Source organism: Porites lutea, chromosome 4, assembly GCF_958299795.1.
Source record: "Porites lutea chromosome 4, jaPorLute2.1, whole genome shotgun sequence".
In the NCBI taxonomy this organism is placed as follows: Eukaryota; Metazoa; Cnidaria; class Anthozoa; order Scleractinia; family Poritidae; genus Porites; species Porites lutea.
In genome coordinates this window covers 43,689,448-43,710,766 of record NC_133204.1, presented here as the reverse complement: position 1 = coordinate 43,710,766, position 21,319 = coordinate 43,689,448, and the positions used below count along the sequence as shown (strand labels likewise).

Sequence of the window (21,319 nt, the reverse complement as noted above, 5' to 3'; positions counted from 1 at the left end):
AGCTTGTAACTCTGCACGCGCAACTATTTTTTTCTCCTGTTTGCTAGTTTCTACCCCAGCAAACCTGACGAAAAGTTCACCTTTCTATCACAAATTGAGCAAGGTTAAATCTTATAAATAATGATTTTCCCCTGATCAGCGATTTTCGTCATTTTCAAGCCTTCAAGAAAACCTTTCTGAGACCGAAAGCGATTTATCTTGTAAGGTTAGTTTCAAGTACCAGTGTTTGAAACTGGTCAGCAAACTTGAAGAACAAATCAACTTAAGGAACGTTTATTGATTGTGTCTGCTCTCTCAAAAATTGTGAGCACCCTAGTAAAACAATTTTTGGAAGACAGATTTTGATAATATGAAGGCTTCAGTTTTTTCTAACTTGCTGACTAAGGAACCCAGGAGGGTCGCCCCTACCTTCGGCTTCGCCATGATTTAACCTCGACTGTGTAAATTTTCGACGCCATACCAAACATAATTCATTCTACAAACGTTTATTATGAGTATGAAATGGAAATTAATCTTACAGGTCCAGTAATGAGGTGAAATTCCGAGCCTATTATACTATGCGCTTGACTACACCACTGGAAAATGAGCATTTACAGTCTGTGTAAGACGGATTTAATTAATTTATGAGTGCCCTTTCTTCGAATCCTTCTGAGGAAATCTAAGGCTGGGATGCCTGTGGCATGTCTTAACGTATTTATGAAGATCAATTTTGAAAAAGCAAAACACATGAAAAAATTTCACACAAAAACCACAGACAAACATCTCACATAGATAACTTAAGGCAAGAGCCCCATTATGGCTCTTGCTCAAGGACTTTTGAACGTTTTTATTTGGTACCAGTCCTCTCTCACAACTCAGTGCTTGTCAATCAATTATTCATGACTTGATCGAACAAACTGTGAAAATGGCGATGGAGGCTCCTCCAACTTCACCGCAGTTAACAACTTATGCTGCGCAAAATACTGCCACTGTTACTCACACAGTTCCTGCATCGCATACGACAGTAAATCTTATACAACCTGATCAAGGAAAAGGTCTTTACATAGTCGATCCTTCTCAACAGCATGCTTTACAAATGTTCGGAAGTCCCGATCAGAGGACCTTCATGGCGAACCCCGTCGAATTTAACCCTGCAGCTGGAACAATAACAACCACCGCTGTTTCTAATGGAAATGGACAGATAACTATGGTAAGCGTTATTAAATAGTTTGTTAGACACATCTTAAACAATGTACTCCAATAGCATTCGAGTACAGAATTGGAGTTGGCCATAAAATAAGATCTCGTGCGTTCGATCTTTCTAAAGGACGCGGTTCCCTTTCACTATTGTTGTGCCTTGAATTCAAACGTCAAGTGGGTTGAAAATCTCCCCGAAACAAGAATAAACCATCGCAGTCATGGTCTCTCGTGATCTTTCAACGTTTACTTAAGTCTCAGGAAATTCAACCTGCCGGGCTAGCCGTGAATTTAAAACCGTCCAATCGAGAAATGTCGCTCGAACTGCGTCGCTATTGGTCTAAGCGTTCGCAGTACTTTTGTTTGTATTGAAATGAGTGAACACGTACCCAACAAGCAAGCAAACAGGCAGGATTTTCAATTGCCAATCACATCTAAGGTTAATATTGTTGTATTGAAAGTCGAGCATTCACCTAAACTTATGCTTTTTACAAGAAAGTCTGACGTTCAGTTTCCTTGTATCATAGTGTCGCCTTGCATTTTAATAAAGACGAACAGATGTTTTGATGTTTTTTTTTGGCGTCAGTCGCTTTGAAAGTTACCCTTTGCGTGTGAAATTTATTCAGTCTCCGTTTTTTTTTTCTGACCGAACTTTCGAAGTTAATTCCGAAAGGTTTGGACCGTCTTGCTATAAGGAAATAAATTGAAGTTGAAATCTACAAGAAGTTTATTTATAAAGCTAATTACATTGGCAGTGATCTCCCGAAAGTATTATTTTTCCCAATATTGTCGGCTCAGGTCACTCACTCTGTATTGCCTCAATTTCAAAAATTCATTTTGAGCTGACTTGTTTGCTGTTTTAGGAATGAAATCAACACAGAATTTCTATGTGTAAATTTTTTTTTGGCCGGGGGGCTTTTTTTTAATGAATATTCATATCCATCAAAATTATCTCTCGCATTATTATTGGGAAAGAGAGATCCAATGAAACATGCCCTTGAAAATCACATGGGAAAGTAATGAAATGCTAATGTGGGTCAGCTGCTGTACTTCAAAACATTATACTAGACAACTAATAGTCTTGAATGTTCCCTAACAGGTGGAACAAAAAAAAAAAGAAAGGAAATCAACACTGTAACTACACCTTAGCTGGGAACCAGGCTCATTGGTGGGGGAATTAATCAACAAAAATACTAGTGTCCATCGGAAAATAACCTTCGCTGTGTGGATGTTAATGGGCTGTACTTCAAGATGGGATTTCTCCCTCGAAAAAACCTCAGCTATTATTAAAGAAAAATCTTATACTTTAGTTCCCTCTTTTCTCTACATTTATTGTTTATAATATAAAACACCTCATTTGCATGCAAAAGATGGATCTATTTATGACTCAGCAATTGCATAGACTTGGCTTATGCTCTTTGTCTTTATTATAAACGTTCTCACTGTCCAAAATGTCTTTGTTTGTAGCAAAAATCACATTAAATCCTAGAAGTCATGAATTTGCCTTTGTAAAGGCAGTGGGGTAATTTGTGAGTTTGTAGACAGTTCTCTCAACCTGTGAAGTGGTCAATTTATGTGGTAGTCATCAGAGTTAACAGAATCCATTTCTAGATGCACAGAAAAAAAAGCAAAAACAAAAGAAGGTCGTAAAAGGTAAATAAACTTGTCACTTTACCTTAGTCTACTTGAACAGAAAGAATCGACACTATTGACACTATGGCCTGTTGAAGACCTACAGTACACCGTTGAAACGTGGTGATGAATATCTAAGTGACAATTGTGAGACAAATGATAAACAAAATTTATACAGAGAGAAATTTATTTTATATGTACTGTTATGAGCGATTACTTGCCTGTTTACTACTTTTTTTCAGCGCAGTGAACAATAATTAATAATGAGTAATGAATTTTCTGTATTTGTGACTGCGTCAGCATGTGTTGCATTTATTGACCAACAGATGAATGGACAGCCCATAGCAACTCAGAGACTACCAGTTGCTATGGAAACCTTGGATGAGCCCCTTTATGTCAATGCAAAACAGTACCACAGAATAATAAAAAGGCGGCAAGCCAGAGCAAAGCTTGAAGCAGAGGGGAAAATACCCAAGGCCCGAAAGGTAAGTTTTTGTGGGCTATTTGTTTTTAAAGCAAAGGAATTCTTACTTGTCAAAAAGGCTACTGGTTGCTGCGTTTCTAAACTTTTATGAAAGAGACGTAAGTTATATATGTTTTTAAAAGGACTTGTTATTTATTTAATAAACCAATTTCAGTGGGGTGGTTATTTATTGGTATTTTGACCTGAGAGAGGCACTTTATTTACAACAAGCCAATGATCTTATCTCCTTACTTCTGCAGAAATATCTCCATGAGTCTAGACATCAGCATGCTTGCCGAAGAAGACGCAGCAATGGAGGAAGATTCGTTACAAAACCTGGTGAAACTGATGTACAGGAGGGTGGTGGAAGTGCAGCTAATAACCAGGTATTTCAAGAAGGCTTGATCGCAACACAGGAACATGATCCTCAAGAGCATGCCTACAGTAACATTGTACAGGATACTGAAGCTGAAAGGGTGCAAATAGCAAGTCAGGGTGCTGAGCAAACAGAATAAGGTAATAAAACGTTACAGCGAAACTTGTTGTATCGCGCTGCACGTATTGCAAACTTCTGGGTTTTTCTGTTCCATCAATCATTTTAGTGAAGGTAGGGTTAATGCAAGACGATGTTCTTGCCCAGCGTGGCCGAGAATGACTCTGGACTGCTCAAGAATAGCGAAGCAAATGGCTATGGTAAGTGGATTTTTTGTCGATGGAAGGAGGCAGACGTTGCTTCATTCTTGCAAGTGACAAGAATAAGAAAGATCAGAAAAATCTGTGAAGCATCTTTGACTAGTTGATCATTGCCCGAAACAGGACTGTGAACCACGAAACAAATAAAACGGATCGAAATCCACCAATAAGGAATAACAAACCATGACCTTTTAAACTCATTCAAGTAAACATGTGTTTCTTAAGAGGTCCGCTGAGATGATTGATGGAACAGAAAAACCCAAAATTCTTTTGAAGTTTGCAAACCCACAGCGCGATACAACGAATCTCGCTATAAGTGTAGTCAACAGAGAAAAATGGGGCAGAGAGAGAAATGCCCAGTCTAGCCCTTGGTTGTGTGAATTTCATCAAAGCTATTTTTGGACCAATTAATCCATTCGCCCCTGAGCCGCCCTTAACTGCTCATGTGGAACCACATCCCTTCTACTGATTGTGATGTCATCAGTTTTAGTGGTCAAGGAAAACTTTGTCTGCTAAGCAGAGAGAGGAGATCTTTCTAACCATACCAGAATGAGCACAATTCAGTCAAGGACACTGGAGAATAAGGCAAAGAACCATGTAACATTGACCTAAAAATTTCCATGAAAATCTTGTTCCACTAACCACCTACCTTTCCTTTCATCTAATTCTAAGATTCTAAAAGCTTTCCTAAAAACTTTTCCCACCAAATTGAAGCCTACCAAATGCCCAGCAAAAGAAAAAAAATGAGGCAAGAAAAACGAGAAAAAAAAAAGAGGGGAGGAGAGAAAGCGAAAAGTCAAGACTGCAGTGTCACTTTTAAACCCAAAATTTTGCGATCTGCGTATGCCCAAACTTCGCAGGCTAATATTTTGAATCTGGATCAGAAGGCTGCAAAGTGTACTTCCTGTAACTGGGTTTATGGTAACTTTTAGCTCTTTGTAGCACGACAGTGACCAGAAAACCACTAAGTCTTGACTAGCTTCAAAACGCATTTTTTGGCAAAATTTCGAGGGGCGAATGGCTTAACTGCTTAAAATTAATCAAAATTTGGTTCCCAGAGAGGTTTTGCAAACTTTTAAATTCAGTGTTGTCAAGAAAGAAAAATGGAGCATTATGCCCCCTTGGTGCATCACCATTACAATAGTATTCTGTATTTTTGGCTTTGAGGCAGTCGCATCTGGACTTGATGACAATTCAAAATATCGATTAAAATGTGCAGATGTACCAGGAATTAGTCTTCTGTTTAAATATATTAAAACCTTGTAAAAAAAACTTGAGTAAAATTCAAGTATTCCCGCCAATGCCCTAAGATTATTCTCTCTTTCTGTGGTCTCAAGAGTCACCAAATGCAGATTTGAGGTAAAGTGTCACTTTGTACTGACAAATACTTAATCATAGTGGCTGAGAGCCAAGGCTCAACTTGTGAAGTGATATAAACCAGGGTTCACACAGTCTTGAAAAGTCCTTGAATTCCATTTTTCCTTGAAAAGTCCTTGAATTTTCTTCAACTTTGAATGTAGTGGCCTGGAAAGTGATTTTGATGCTTTTTGGTTGTCTAAGACAGAATATAAATCATAGCTCAGAGAACTTAAAGGTTATTTACATAAAGTGCTTAATGTTTTATGCAATAATTTAAACTGTCAATTTGAGACAAGTGAACTGAAAAATGTAGAAAAGTGTGTGAAGCAAACATTTCAATCCTTAAAGTCTTGGGAAATATGTGCATTTTTGTACAATCTGTGAAATTATATTCCTTGTAGGCGGTCCTTGAAAATCTAATGTGGTCCTTGAAAAGTCCTTGAAAAATGGTTGCATTTTTTGTATGAACCCTTTAAACAGTGCAAAAGTGGTCCCGTTTTTAGTGTATTTATGGAGTATCTATGGTTCTTACAGTGATTTTGTTACCTCTGCGTCCGGCGTCCTTGATGAATAAAAAACCCCAAAGAAGTAAATAATAAATCATGGCATGCATCCCGTAAGATGCAAAGATCGATCAATCAATCTGAACATGTATATTTGTAGTAATATCGGCCCCTTTGTTTAATTCCTGTGGCAGTTTTTTTGCTGTTGTCTAACAATAACTAATATTTCTTGTAGCCTTTGTTGTGCTTTAAAATAAAAGGACTATATTTTAACTTCAGTATATGGAATACAGAGTTTTGGTGTCTCTCTTCAGATTAACTGTCTGGTTACATAAAGGCCAAAGCATTTTCAATTTCGGACTCTTTTTTTTAACTGGGACTCATGATTTTTCACAAGATGAGTCCCAGGTCTCACCATAACTATTTGTAACAAAATCACTGTACTTATACTTGATGTTGTCAAAGTAATGAGTTTCTTGTGCTGTGAACTTAGGTTTGTGTGTGTGAAGCATGAACCATGAAACTATCCCTCAAAACATACTAAAGCCTTATGATTTTAGTCAAAAATTATACATAGCCTTGCTAGTTTGTGTATACCAGTAATTTGGTTACAAATAGTTATGGTTAGTCCTGGGAATCATCTTGTGAGAAATCATTAGTCCCAGTTCAGAAACAACAAAAAAAATCAGTGAGTCCTAAATTAAATATGTTTTGTAACCTGACAGTTAATCTGAAGACAGATTCCAACAATCTGTATTATCTTTCATTGAAATTAAAATATACCACAATAAAAGCTCTTTTTAAAGCTTATGCATATATTTTTTCCTATTATGTTTTAGGTTCATGCACCAGGGTGTTCAAGGGAACAGACTATAGTTATAAAGAACTTCAGAGTTGTATAGTGTTCAGTCAAAACTGACTTTACTTTCAGTTTATTTAAATCTTCTAATAAATTATCATACTCACACCTTTGAGGAGTGTGTATGGGAATAAAAGAAAAGTCATGTTCAAGGCTGAACTGATATGAAAGCATTTTTCTCATCTAAGCTTAAAGTGGAAAGAAGAGTGTGTTTTCAGAAAAACACTATTTATTTTGGGCAATGCATGGAGATGAATGAATACTGTCACTTTATGAATACAACCTCTTTCAGACATCCCACAAATTAGTTAAGTCTTGCTCTAGATTAATTCTTATACATTTGTAAAGAACATCGGTACTCTGTTATCTTTATTCTAATAACGTAACAAATCATTGGCCAAAACTGCAGTTTATTGTACATGAATGGAACTCACATTTTTAACCTTAAAAGTTTAATTACTATCAATAAGACAGCATTTTTTCTGCACTGCTTTCTGAATAATTCTTATGGTACAAATGAGAAGAATTTATTTTGAACATCAAGAATTGTGTTAACGTCCTTTGTAAAATAACAATTATTTTTGATTAATCAGTGAAAGTAAAAGAAAAATGAGGGTGTTCATTAAGCATCGGAGATCAGAGAATTCTCCGTTTACTACACAGAATTCTCCGGCTAACGTGCGATAGCCTATTTCACAATATTCTCCTGTAAAGTTACACCTTTCTCCTGCTACTAGAATTCTTAGTGAAAACCCTGAAAAGTAGGATGCATGCAAAGGTTGTTAAATGAGTGCCTTGTGTATGGCCCTTGAACCTCTTGTCCACTATTAACTATAAAATATGGAAGCCAGTATTACTAGTAGCAAAGTAGTTTTGCCTGATAGGTTCATAGTCGCAGCTCCTTTATATTGCAGAGGGAGCTCTAGTGTCTGTATTAAAGAGGTGTCTGCATAACTGCATTACTGAAGGGTCATCATTATATTGGCAGGGAGTGTGCAATGTATGAAGTTTGGTGTCTTTAGGACTACAGTTAAAACCTGTAAGTAAGAACCTGGTTTTTAACAACCTGTTAGGCTAAAATTCGCCAGTTAGGCCCCCTTTTTACAAGAACCTGTTTAGCCGAAAATTCTGAATTAAGTTCTTATTTGCAAAAATTTATAAAACAATCTGACTTGGTGTACATGTGGGCGAATAAGAACAGTCCATGCACTGCATAATTTATGTGCTAGAAAGAAAGGAGGGAAACCTCTGTCATTCAAGAAAACTCTAAGGTCATGTTTCACACTATCACAAGCTTAAGAGTTGTGTTTGGCCTGTGAACACTTTATTTCAAAGCTGAATACGGCTAAATACTTTTAGCTATGATGTATTTTTTTCTTGAGAAAATAAGAACCCATTTAAGAATCTAAATAGCCTAATTATATAAGAACCTGTTTAGGCTAAATTGGGGAAATTTAGGTTCTTACTCGCTGGTTTTTACTGCAGGTCAACTGTCCATTTAGAGAGGTGTCTGTATTATTGAGGTATAATTATGTTACAGGTCAAAATCAAATTTAGGTGAAATTTTTTTACTTTAAGTTGATTCTCAATTTTCTGTCTCCTAGCCGTAACTCATAATTAATTAGGGCTAGGAGACAAAGAAAAATACTAGAGGATCAAGCAAGGTTCAAAACTTTTAACCTGAATTTAATACATATGGAGGTTTGGTTATGACTAGTTAGTGGTATGCTGCTTATCCAGGGCTGTAGCTAGCAGTGGGCAAGACAAGATACTTTCCTTACCCCATAAATCATTCATGCATTTGATGCTTGTAATCCTTACCCGATATGTTTTCATAGCCTAGCTACAGCCCCCGTATCTTCCACTGCAGCATACAGAGTGGTTCCCATCAAAGTTAACTTACTATGACCATATCATTTATTGTTATTTTTTGCATTTGTACAGGCTTGAGCATTCACTTTTTAGATTAGTTTAAGGTATATAATAATATGACATTCAGGGTTCTTGTATCACCATAGAGTACTTCAATGAGAATTAAGTATTAAGATGGAATTAAAATGTACATAACTTTAATTGAAATCTTTAAAACATGGACCTTTAAGTAGTTCGCCACAGACTTAAATTATTCATCTTTATTTTCATATCATGCTGAGAACATGTGTCTGTTTTGGGGCAACAAAGGGAAAAAAGGATCTTGGGAAATTTAATATGTTATCCCCATTAATTTGGCAGTATGCTTTTTTGAGTTTTGGCAAGTTGGGTGGTGAAATGCTTAAAGGAATAACTTTCTTAAATTGCTGTTTTCTATAAAAGCAGCTCCTTCAATTTTGTCAATATTCTGAAAACAGATTTTTATTTCAACATGTTTGCAACTTATGGACAGGTATGCATTTTTATATCTTGTAAAATGAATGTATTTTTGGTCGGTTGAAAACCATCCACTGTTAAGGCCTGAATAACAGAGAGCTTGCTTGCAGGCTATATTGGTACATGTTTAAATGCCTTGATTGTTTTCTATTCACTGTTCCACAGATTATCTTGTAAACTTGCACTCAAGAATGCATGCACCATAATCCATTTAGCATTTGAACAGGCTCTCTCGTGGGATATAGGGGTGGGGGAGGGGGTTTGGGTGAGATTTCGGGATTCTCCTATTCTCCCCACTCTCCTGACCGCTCATTTCTCTGGTCTCGTGTTTGCAGTCAACAACATATTGTCTCATAAGGTGTGTCCCAATTAGTGAAGCACTTATGCCTCAGGCTAGAAGAGTTCAGCTCTTGAATAAAGTTCTTATTGTTGTATAGAGACAAACCATCATGGCCCACAAGTTTGTTGTGCTGCACCGAGGACTGCCTTACATTGGTCTTTTTAGTGATTCACAGTTTAATAAAGCTCTGGCCTTCAAGTAGTTGATATACTAAACTTTAGAAATTATGACAGGCTGATGTTCAAATAAGTTGCAGACATATTGTATGTGTGTTGTATCATATTAAACTGATGAAATACATGGAGACTGAATTATTTACAGTAATCCTTCTTGAACTTTGAACTTTCTTTCATCTTGTAGACATTCTTCTACTCACTCTCTCCTCCCAGCTAGTCCATTATTCGGGCACGAATGAACCTCCTTGGATTATTTGACAGGGGTGTTTGGCTTTTCCGTAGTATACACACCCAACCATTTCTACAGTTACTGATCTTTGCTACACCTGTCTTGCAAAAAAAAAAAAAACGTTTTGGAAGTCCATTTTCTTCTTTCCGGCCTCTGGCCTAACCCTAAAGATTAATGATAACCAACAACGCGAAAAGGTTAAACTTACCGTAAATGCACGTAAATGCGCCCTCCTTCCAATAAGAGCCCCCATTCGAATTAGAATCCCTCCTCCTCCCCTCCCCCCACCTTGAGTCTAATGATATTTTAAAAATAGCGTATTTCCTTGAATAAGCGCCCGAGCGTTTATTTCAAATTTAGGCTAAAAGGAGGGGTGCTTATTGGAAGGAGAGACCTAAATCTAGGGGACCACCGGAGCACTTAAGATTTTCTTCCAACGAAGTGCAACTTTGTAACGTAAAGTTAGTTTTCGTTTGTTAAAACAGTAGTTGTAATCAAACACTAAAACAGCAGGTGCATTGGTGTGCATGTTTATAAAATCATCCTCGTCAATGATATACACATCTAGGGGTACCTTTTTCGAGAAAAATGGTATATAAAAGGGTAAGGGGATGGACCTCGGGGCGGAGCCTCCCCGTATAAACATTAGTTGAGTACCCCCCTACTCCCGGGCTTCGCTCGCCGATGTTTGTTTGCGGTTTCGTGTTCACCCCGTTTTTGCCCTTTTCCTCCACTGTGGAGACTGCTCCCAGGCTACATTTTCATTAGAGTCACTACATGTACAATGGGGTCGCTCATTTTCGGGATTTTTGGAAGTAAGAATGTTCCGAAAATTAGGGGTTTAAAATTGGAAGAATTTTTACTTCTACATTTTAAGACTTTATACGTTCAACACGTTTGCCAATTCATTTCAGAATGACCAGGTTAAACGGCTTTACAAGTAGATGCATAAACAGAAAGTGACTACATTGGGATGACGAAAATTACACTTAACCAAAAGTGACTGAGATGGGGCCGATAATTGACCACGGAAAAGACTGTGATGGGGTAGGGATTGTGAGAAATTGACCCAAGCCAACCCTCCACCACCACCACCCCCGTCGGGAGAAGCCATGTCGAACGGGGTACACTACATGATATCATACCTGAAGTAAATACCGATTAAGAGCAATAATATGGCGACTTCTATTATGGCGGTTGGTGTCGTCAGTTTTCGTGCGAGTAGAGCCTTTTTGAACGACTGATTTACATGTTGACCATTTCCATGAGGTAAGTAAACTTTAATGCAATACAATACGCTATCGTTAGCGAATAGTCCGTCTTTGGTAATAACGTCGAGCATGCATGTTTCCCTTGACAATTCTTTTACTTTTCAAGGAAAACATCCTCGATGTAAGAACCAAGCGGCTAACTGAGTTCTCTTTTTTAGAACCAAGGAACTGAATTTACTGTCAAATGGTACTACATTTTAATGGGAGATACAGAAAAGTTAAGGAGTGTGACTTCCTGGAACAAGCAGAAGACGAGTTAGCGAAGTTCCACCAAAACAGCTGTAAACCCAACAGTGTTCTTGTCTTTCCTCCTCTAAAAGCACATTATCGCTTTCTCATTCATCAGCTTGTTGGAGAAGATTCCAGGCTTCATTCAGTGTCCATAGGTGAAGGACAACAAAGAAGGACTGTGGTTTATTTTGCCTGTGTCAGGTATATGTTGTAGGTAATTTTTTTTTAGGTAAATTTAATTTTCACTAGGTACAATTTTTTAACCTGGGTAATTTTGCACCACAACATTTTTTTCCATTTGTTATGGGGCAAATTCTTGACTCTTTTTTGATTGATAACAAAGATAGAGATATTGGGTTTTGCCAAGATAAGGATATAACATTCTGAGAGTTCAAGATTTCACTCCAATTAGCCAGACACTGTCAGTCAGTTAATGTCATTCAGGGGATTAGGTCAAGGGTTAGGGCTGAGGGTTAGGGTTAAGGGTTAGGTTTGGGGTTAAAGTTGAGGGTTAGGATTAACGAAAAGGGTTCGGGCTAAGGGTTAGGGTTAGGGTTCAGGGCCGAGTTATTCAAAGCTGGGTTAAGATAACCCAGGGTTAGTGCGAGATTTGAATTCAGACTTGAAAGCTAAAAGGCATTTCAGTTTTAATTCATTTTGTCTACAAGTTGATGATTGGAAGCTCTAAAAATAGCACAGAAAATTATGGGAGAAAATGCTTTCAAACACGATAAAAAGAAACCTGGGTTAAACACTAATTGGTTTTCGAACAACTGGGCCCAGATGTACTTAGCAGATTGAAGTGGAGAAAAAGGTGGGATAGATTTTGAAAATAATGGATGGTTTGCTGTCACTATTAAAATGCAACAAACATATGCAGTGGGGATAAATTACTGTGGCCAGTTTTTGAAAAACCACTCTAGTAAGGTAAAAATGAGGGAAAGAGATTGTCAACAACATGTAGCATAAAGAAGGGGTCCAAACCTCTCACACAAACATTCTTTTGGCTTATCACACAAGCTTCTTTTGAAGGAAAGCATTATGAAGCCCTTAACCTGGATGGGCAAGAAAGCTCATGACACTACTTAAGGATACTGAAAATGGAAACTCTGACTTCGATAAGAATAGTACTTTAGTAAAAGCCAGAATTCAACTTACAGTGGAGCTCTGCTACTAATCTCACTACTGATTAATTTTCATATAAATTTCTATTTCAAAATATCTGTTCCAGATCAGTAATTGAGATGGCACAATCTCCTTCAACTCCACAAAGGACATTTTTTGGAAGAGGAAGAGGGAGGTAATTACATTCCGTGCCATTACCTGACTAGGTTAATACCTATCAATAGAGTCCCTATGAGTAAATAAACTACTTGTTGTTTAGGTAGCATTTTACAGTTTCTTGGTCGCCTTTTAAAGTGAAGTTTTATGGGAGAATTCAAATTACTAGTACTGGAAGACAGTTTTTTAAAATTCTGAATAAATTCATATGGGCCAAAGCTGTTATCTGATATGTGAAATCTGCAAAACATGTATCACATTACATTAAAACTGGATGGATTCATTTGCAACACAGGTGTGTAGCCACCGTGTTTGCCCATTAGCACTTGTCACTGCATTTAAGTTTAAAAACAAAAAAATTCACTAAGCAAGTGAGACAACTATATATACTGTAGAGGAATCTACCAAATTCCAGCTTGTCCTTTGGGCAAGCAAAGCACTCTCACAATTTGCTTACCTAGGGCCACTTCTTGCTCATCTTAGTTAATGATTTTGTTAGTGAATAGCTTCCCACGTAGATGTGCTTAGGCATTCGTCATTGCATGATGAACGTCTGCATAGGAGGCTAGTTAGTGAATGACCTACCTAGACCCTTGCTCATAACAAGTAAGCTTCAAAGAAGTTACTTGCCTGACAAGAAAATCTACTTGTCCCAAACTCCTGGATGGGATTTGTTTGAGTCCTGCTTCAAGTAAACATACCGGTAGTTTAAGATACTGCAGAAGTCATAAGTGTTGTATGCGACTAATTCTTACTAATCACCTTTCTCCATGTCCCTTGCACCCCATTATTCACTGTTTTTCCACCAAGGAACCTGGTTTAGGCTAGATCACTGTCAGCTACTTAACTTACGTCTTTTGTGACATTCAAATCTGTAAATTATTATTATTTTTGCCATGAAATCCTGCTATGAGCTAAGATCCCATTTGCAGCCATTTCTTGTAGATGGCAGCCCCTGGGGAATACATTGACTACTTCCTTTTTGAATGTTCTTTGCTATAAATAGGAAAACAAGACGACCTGACCAGCAGCTGTATGTTCCAGGAGCATTAAGACAGGCAAGATGGGAACAGCAAGAGCAAAAATTAAGTAAGGAAGGAGCAGTTGAAAGAGAGGAAAATGAGATTATTTCTACAGACAATGCTGCTGGTGCAGACGCATTATCCAGATCCACTGTAGAAGAATTCAGTGATAAATGTTTTGGACAGGAGTGTGACAGTCAAGTAGATGAATCTAAAATTAATGTGGTTGATGGTACACAGGGATCTGGTAATATACAAGATCAACAGAGAAATATTAACTGCACCTCAATTCGAGGAATATCAAGTGGAAGTTTGGGAAGAGATGATGTAAATCAAATTGATGGAAAGGAGTTGAAAAATGAGGAGGTAACTACAATTGCAAGGGATTCTACAATGGCCACTTGTGAGAGTGCTCCTCGTTTAACTTACATCACAGCAAATAATGGAAGTGGTTCTTTTGACAGTCAGTTTTTAAACACAGAAACTAATGGTGACAAATTTGATGACATCAATTACAAAGGGGTCATCGATGGCACTGGAAGCTTACAGATTTCTTCAACATGTGCTGATAGAGATAACGGGGCTGCTGAAAATTCGTCAGCAGATGCTAGTGAGGACTTTAAGATGTTAAATAACAAAACTTGCAATGGTACTGATCGTATGACACTACATAACCAATTTGAAAGAGCCTCCAATGAAAATCTCGTAAGTGTATTGAACCAAAAACAGGATGACCCCTTGCTTAAAGCAAACAAAGGCTTGCTTGTGAAGGAAACAACAAACCATCGTAATGGAATTAAATCCAAGGTGACAGAGGATGGAGAAGTGATATCTGATCATTTATCTGAGGTTGCTGCTGTTGTTGATGCAAATCATGATCATGGTATGGCAAAGGTTGGGAATGATGAAATTCGCCCTGACATGAAATCAGTCTCCTACAGTGATGTACCAATGACATATGGCAGTTATGCTGTTGATTGCAGCATGGAAAAAATCCAAAACAAAATCATTGGTCCTAAAAGTGTGCAGCAATCTGCATTATTAAGTTCTGCGACTCAAGAATACACAGAGTCTAATTTTGGTACCAATGTACTAACACTGTGTGAACAAATGCCAGCTGCTGCTCTAACAGACAGTCTGCAAGAAACATCTGGTGGTAGAACAGTAAGTAAAGATTATTATCCAAGAGATCAACATATAACTGTTAATAGGCATCTGCAGGATGTGTCAGAAAATGCTAACAGGAAATTTGATAAGACTGCCTTAGCATTATCAGATTTAACTGGAAGTTACTCATTAAGAACATGTACAGAGGAAGTTACAGACAAAGCAGAGGTTGGGACATCTCAAGTAGATTATAACTCTGAAGGCAAAGATACAGTTAATTCTGCAAATGACAGAGATACTTCTTCAGAAAATACTAACCCAACTTGCTTGGTTGAGATAAATAGAGAAGTAGAGACAGTAAGCTGTGATTTTGGTGGGAGAAATTTGGACAAGACGAGTGATGGTTTAGAAGGTAACTCGGAAGGAAAGAGAGAAAACATTGAAGTGAGTTCAGGCAAAATAGAAGACTTTTCAGACCCAATTCCTGTGAATGTGAGCAAAACTAACAATGAACAAAAAACTGAGACATCCAAGAAAAAGAAATCAAAGAAAGATAAAAGTAAAGAAAAAACAGATGAGAAAACAAAAAACAAGGAAAAGGGTGAGAAAAAGAAAAAGAAAGAGAAGAAAGGTGAAAAAACTGAGAAAAGTGACAAAAATGCAGAAGAGAGTGTTAATAAGGGAAAGAAGTTGAAGGCAAAAGTTTTGTCTGATAAGCAGGATGAGAGAGATTTGACCACATGTGACAGAGAAGTGAGGGAAGAATTAAGCACAAGCACCAAAGCTGGTAAGAAATCTCAAAGTAATTCAAATGACGATGGTGGTGATGACAGCGATAACTGGGAATCATTTTATGATGAGAGTGGGGATTGTCTCAATCCAGAACATCTGGAAGAGGTCTGTTAATTAATACTTAAATTTAAATTTAAGAGAGAAAGGTCTTTGTTTTTATCTTGAAGTTCCTTAATTTCTACTTTATAATTTCAGGATAATTTTTGATAAGAAGCTTGGATTTTGTCACATTCCTAAAACTGCTGGGCAGTTTTGCCACTGGTAGCCTGTGTACAGCCACCCCCTCCCTTCAGGGACATCTGTGATTCACCGTTGCTTATCGTGTACAGGAATAATTTTGGCTCATGCCTCATGTCATTCCAGTTTTCAAAATGGTGATAATTTCCATTGACTAATCGAGAGAGTTTGCGACGTTTTTAAAATAACTTCACTCTATACCGAGCAAGAAAAATGTTCACAAGCCCTTTTTGAACAAAAAGATGTATGCAAGCCTTCCCACTGGTAGCCTGCAACCAGGACGTATTTCCAGTCGTGTTGACAGGCCAGACACAACTCACAAGCTCGCCATAGCATGAAATGTGATCTTTATATTTAAGAGTTTGCTTGAACAATGGAGGGTTTCCTTCTTTTCTTTCTAGCATGTCCACTAGACAATGCTGAGGGGAGGGGGCGGCTGTACACAGGCTACCTAATGGTGCAGTATAAACCTCAGTTCTTCTAAAATGTTGTAATTGATTTTCATAGGAAATGAATCATGGAAATGAATCTTGAGATTGTTGATGGGGACCTTTGGGCCTGATTTAAAGAAGTTTCCATTAAAAATAAAAAAAAGGTCTCAACTCCTCCACTGACAGATACTTAATCAGTCAGATACTTAATCAACCAAAGATGTCATATGATAATGTTATAGACATTATCATCACATGAAAGAAAATTTTGTCTCTCTGCTACTTTCTACAAGATACATAAGTACAGGAAAGAGAAAGGCTTTAAAATAGGACACTACACTCAACATAAAATCACACTCTTTATCCTCAGTCCTCTCAACAATTTAAGTGAAACGTTTGAACCCAGGAGTCATTTCATAAGTAGAGGGAATATGATCGTCCAGGTGAGTTTAAAAGTCCTGAATAGGACTGTTGTCGACAGTGACTGAGACGTTTGGACAACCAGTACAGTAGTCATCTTGAGAGTCAAAGTGAGTTGTATCACATCAGTTGATGGTATTAAAGTCTTGTTATTGATGTGATTGGTCTGTTAAGTCGCAACATTATTACAATAGTCGTGTTTCAAAGATGCTAAATGTCATTGGTGCATTTAGATCTGTCTTTTGTCACAGTTTAACGGTCATTTATTGTTAGTCAAATAATTATTAGTCGGTTTTCCAGTCATTGCATCCTTGTCAGTTTTGCTTGAGGCCATCAATAATTTTTGTATGGTGCCACTAACTGTTAACTGTGATTGACAGGTTGTCAAAACGTCATTTTACTGTCAACAACAGTCCTATTTAGGACTACACCCACCCAGACGATCATATTCCACCTTCTCAACAATGTTACCAGTAGTCTTGTTTTGATATCTTGTCTTATATTTCAGTTGTCAAGGCTGACAGGAATAGACAATCCTGAGGTTCAGAAGACTCAGTATGATTTCTACTCTTTCACTCCAAGGGATGTTGAACTGGATGATGAAGGTTTGGTTTTTGAACAGCAACACTAAAATTTTTCTCAGTATTTAGTAAATCCCTTTCATGTGGCTAGTTAGAAACTAGTCAAAGCCAGGGTGAATGCATTATAGAAAATAATGTAATTGATAGACAATTTAATATTATAGCAATTCAGACGACTCTCTCTCAATGGAAACCTCTATAAAACCAACAACTCAGTAAAAAGGACACCTAGAGTTGGTCCCTGCCTTTCTTTACTCCCTTTTTTGATTCTCTTAGTCTATAAGATGGTGTCACTCTAACAGTACATGGACACTAGGAGGACCAAAATGATGCCAAACTGCCATCATCTTGTTACCCCAAATTTAAAGCAATGAAAGACCACAACTGATGTTTCTAATAGATACCGGTAAACATAATGCAGTTTTCTGACCAATATGATGTATGGTGGTCCTCATTTGTAAGTCAATCGTTTATTTAATGCACTGACTAGAAGGTCCAGTGAGGCATTTTCAAATCATAAAACCTTTAATTCTCTTCTAAGTGGAAGCTAGTGAAAAAATCTTTTTTAATATCAAAGACTTAGTGCTTACTCTCACTTTAAAAAGAGTATTAATGCATCTTAAGAATTTTCGTTGTGATAAGTAGTATTCTTATGATAAACATCATCGATGTATCTTCCTCAGAGTTTGGACACATTGTGGAAATCTATAACTTTTCCCCTGACTTAAAGACACAAGACTTAATGCAAGCCTTGAGTATGTTCAGGTACATTTGCTTTGTATTTATCATAAGTAACTTAAATTACTAGTTAATTGTTAACAGTTGGTGACAAAATTGTTCTTACAGTGTGGTCAATGACACATTGCAGAAAAGGAGACAGTCTGTTCCCCTTTTCCCTTGCTTGAACTGCCTAGACAATGACAATATGATGGGCTTTGGTTCACAGACTAGTGGGGCTGGGGAAACCACAGGCTCCATTCCATCAAAGAAGTGACAAGCAAAGAGAAAATTATGTTCATTGTTTTTGGGATTCTAATGAATGACTGACATCACAAACTGGCCTGAAATTGCCACCTCAGCATAAGATTACTTGTGAAAGTCATAGGAAATTCATCAAAGTACTAATATTTCAAAGGAAATCTAACCCACATCCAAAGATGCCCAGAAGCATCCAAGGATTTCTAAGGATTGTTATTTATTAATATATTAGCATCAATTGTGAAAAGCAATATCATTAGAACTCAAAAGTTGAATTCAATTTGTAAACATGGTAAAGTATGAAAAATATCAATTTCTTTCTAGGAGCAAAGGATTTGACATAAAATGGGTGGATGATACTCATGCTCTTGGCATCTTTTCAAGCCACATTTCAGGTGAGTTGGTTATTAAATGGGCTCACGGCATTTGAAAATTGTGTTTTTGAGTCAAGAAAGCACAAGAATTTCCCAGCCTTTCCTGCTCTTACTTGTTTATCCCTGCCTCCTACTCAGGCACTTGGTAATAATTTTGCATAGAGGTGAGCGCAAAACTTATGTGACTGGTGATCAAGCGCAATGGACCATACATGTACCATTTTGCAGTGCGCCAATTTTCATAGAGAGAGATGTGTGGGTACAAGGCAGGTATTTGCAAGGAATTTACATTGTGCTGCTGAAAAAAAAGAAAGAAAGACTGACGTGCTGCACCTGGCCAACCTGTCCTACGACCACTTTTTTACACTCTGAAATCTTTGAACTGTTTTCTGAAACTTGCTCACTTTTCTTTTCCATTTGAAATGTTTAAACAGCTGAGGAAGCCATTAAGTTGTGCTCAAGTCCTTTAATGAAACTCAGACCTGTAAGTCAAGGGACACCAGAATCCAGGAAGAAAGCAACAAACTGTTTTGGTAAGATTATGTTTAATGTGTGAGTTACAATAAGGATCTCATTCTTAAATGAAAACAGAGTGAAATTACAATTAAAGCTGTTCTAAAGCTATGGAGTATGCCAGGTGTTTCTTGGTGTTGTGGAGTTTTGTGGTGTGGTTATTGTTCGGTGTCTTTTCAATCTTTTCTATGACGTCATCTGGTGATGGCACCCATGAGCAACACCAAGAAACTACCTGTATATGGCAGACCAACATTCTGACGAGTGTGTTCAGACTGGAAATTTTTTTTCTTTTCAACTTATCAACAATACAAAGTCGGCGGAGATAAGTTTGCAAAAGGTGTAGGTAAGGCTATACTGCAGGTGAGTGGTCAGGGTAGCTGTGAAACCCTGTGCACAGTAACAACCCACTCACTGGGAAAGCGGTATTTTACAGAGTCCCTGTAAATCAACTAACCCAACATTTCAAGCAGGAATTCACAGACCAGCATCTTTTCAATTTTAGAGACTCTAAATTGTATTTAGCCACATTACAATGTGTACAATAATATTACCTTACATTGTTTCCAGCGGTGGAATTCAACTGCACCGCTCATAAAATGCCAACTATTTATTAATCTACTATTGTTTCAGAGTTCCTCCAACCATACAAGGAAAGACCACAGACCAGCAAGTTATTAGCTGACAGGCTGGTGACAGGTGCTCTTGGGATAAGGTCTAAACTGACCCGGGAGGACAGAGTCAAGGAGAGGGAAAAACTCAAGGAGGCCAAAAGTAAGATTATGTCACAAAGCAGTACTAGTAACTGGCTATTTTAATTTAGTGTTCAGACCTGGATTTCTTAGCTCTGATTTCGACATCACTGGTTTGCCCAGGATGTGTGTCAATGAACAGGATCGCTACTTTAGGGTCACCAGACAAAAGAACAGAATATAGTGGGCAAGTCAGGGAACACTGTTCATTGCAGATGAATCAGCACTAAGATCTTGGTCTTCACAGATTTTGTAGACCTCGGGAAATCATTGCATTTCTGTTTGAACTTCGTTTGTGTATATTTGATTTACAAAGGTTCGATCTTGAAGGGTCTTGCTAAAATCATTCACTAGGTCTGCCCACTGCAGTGACATCAGCAATAAAATTTATTTTTTAGTTCTAATTTCTCAGTTTACAGTGTGAAATTGAGTGCCCCACCAGTGAGAATTTTACTTTAACGTAGTAATGAGCAACATTTTATTGGGTCCTAGCCTATAGCAGGTGAGATAAGGGGGTGAATGGTGTTGTGTCTTGGCGGCAGAGCAAATCACTTCACTGCAAGTAAAAATACCTCGCAGCTAACCACCAAGAAAGTACCCCACACATAACAATCCACCAGTTATGCCTGCTAATTGGATTGCATCAAGTACATGTCTTGGCTTTGCCTGAGGCTTGCCATCTTTCTTCCTTAATATTTACAATAGAAAATTATTTCTGTGTTGGTTTAATTTCTTTGCAGATAAAAAACAGCAGGAGAAAATACAGAAAGCCCAGATGTGGGGAGATTAAAATCTCTTCTCTCACCAATGGATGGTGTTAATTTATTATTTTAAGGAGGTTTTATTCAATGTACAGTTTTTTTATACACATTTTATCATCATGATGTAAAAACGCTTAAGTCAACATTAAATATTATTTTCTCATGCCTTGTATAAATAATGGTTACTAAAGCTGTAAAGGAATAATTATAATGTAACATACTGTATTCAACTTTTTATTTATGAGGGGTGTATTTAGAATTTAGCATAAATTGTGGCGGTCTTGATAAAAAACAAATTTGTTCCTTTTAAGTCACAGAAAGTTCAGTTACTATAGAAAATCAATAAATTGCAGTACAATCAAACTTCTACTGACTTTCACCTATCCACAACCACTACTCCTTTTCATCTCAGCAGACACATTCCCTTTTGTTTGAACCTTTCTATGACAGTCCCCTCTATTCAACAGGCACTCTACCTCTGTCCCCAAAGGGCACATTGTGAAGAGGGTCATCTGTATTTGAAACTCTCCTCATAGGACAAATAAAAACATTATTGTAACCTGAAGAGCAAGCATATTTGGCTGGGCAAGAGATGAATAATCCTTTGATTGCTCACCTGCCATCTTGGATGATAAATCTGACAAGGGGGATGCCAAAAAAGAGGGAAAAAAATGCCTCCACTACTAGCTATGTTAATTTTAGACAGTTCACTTAAGGCACCAAACTTCATCATAGCTCTAAAATACAGGTGGCTCTAAACACTTGAGTTTT

The 21,319-nt window shown here is 37.5% G+C and overlaps 2 protein-coding genes across 5 annotated transcripts; both read left to right on the top strand.

Annotated features, from left to right (window-relative positions):
- The first annotated feature begins 877 nt into the window (after positions 1-877).
- LOC140933721 (uncharacterized) lies at positions 878-9,694 on the top strand. The gene is made up of 4 exons (XM_073383339.1): positions 878-1,189; positions 3,135-3,293; positions 3,532-3,787; positions 6,666-9,694. The coding sequence occupies exons 1-3, from the start codon at positions 905-907 to the stop codon at positions 3,784-3,786; spliced, it is 699 nt and encodes a 232-aa protein (XP_073239440.1). The 5' UTR covers positions 878-904; the 3' UTR covers position 3,787; positions 6,666-9,694.
- Positions 9,695-10,962: 1,268 nt separating this feature from the next.
- On the top strand, positions 10,963-20,711 carry LOC140933720 (uncharacterized). Of its 4 annotated transcripts, none has more exons than XM_073383338.1 (10): positions 10,963-11,066; positions 11,227-11,500; positions 12,531-12,599; positions 13,587-14,766; positions 17,098-17,194; positions 17,854-17,935; positions 18,473-18,543; positions 18,957-19,055; positions 19,669-19,809; positions 20,528-20,711. In XM_073383338.1, exons 2-10 carry the CDS (start codon positions 11,253-11,255, stop codon positions 20,575-20,577), a joined length of 2,037 nt encoding a protein of 678 aa, XP_073239439.1. In that variant the 5' UTR covers positions 10,963-11,066; positions 11,227-11,252; the 3' UTR covers positions 20,578-20,711. The 4 variants fall into 4 exon arrangements, with proteins under 4 accessions (XP_073239439.1, XP_073239436.1, XP_073239437.1 ...); XM_073383335.1 differs by having other exon boundaries at positions 13,587-15,606; XM_073383337.1 differs by having other exon boundaries at positions 10,966-11,066; positions 11,415-11,500; positions 13,587-15,606.
- The last annotated feature ends 608 nt before the right edge of the window (positions 20,712-21,319 follow it).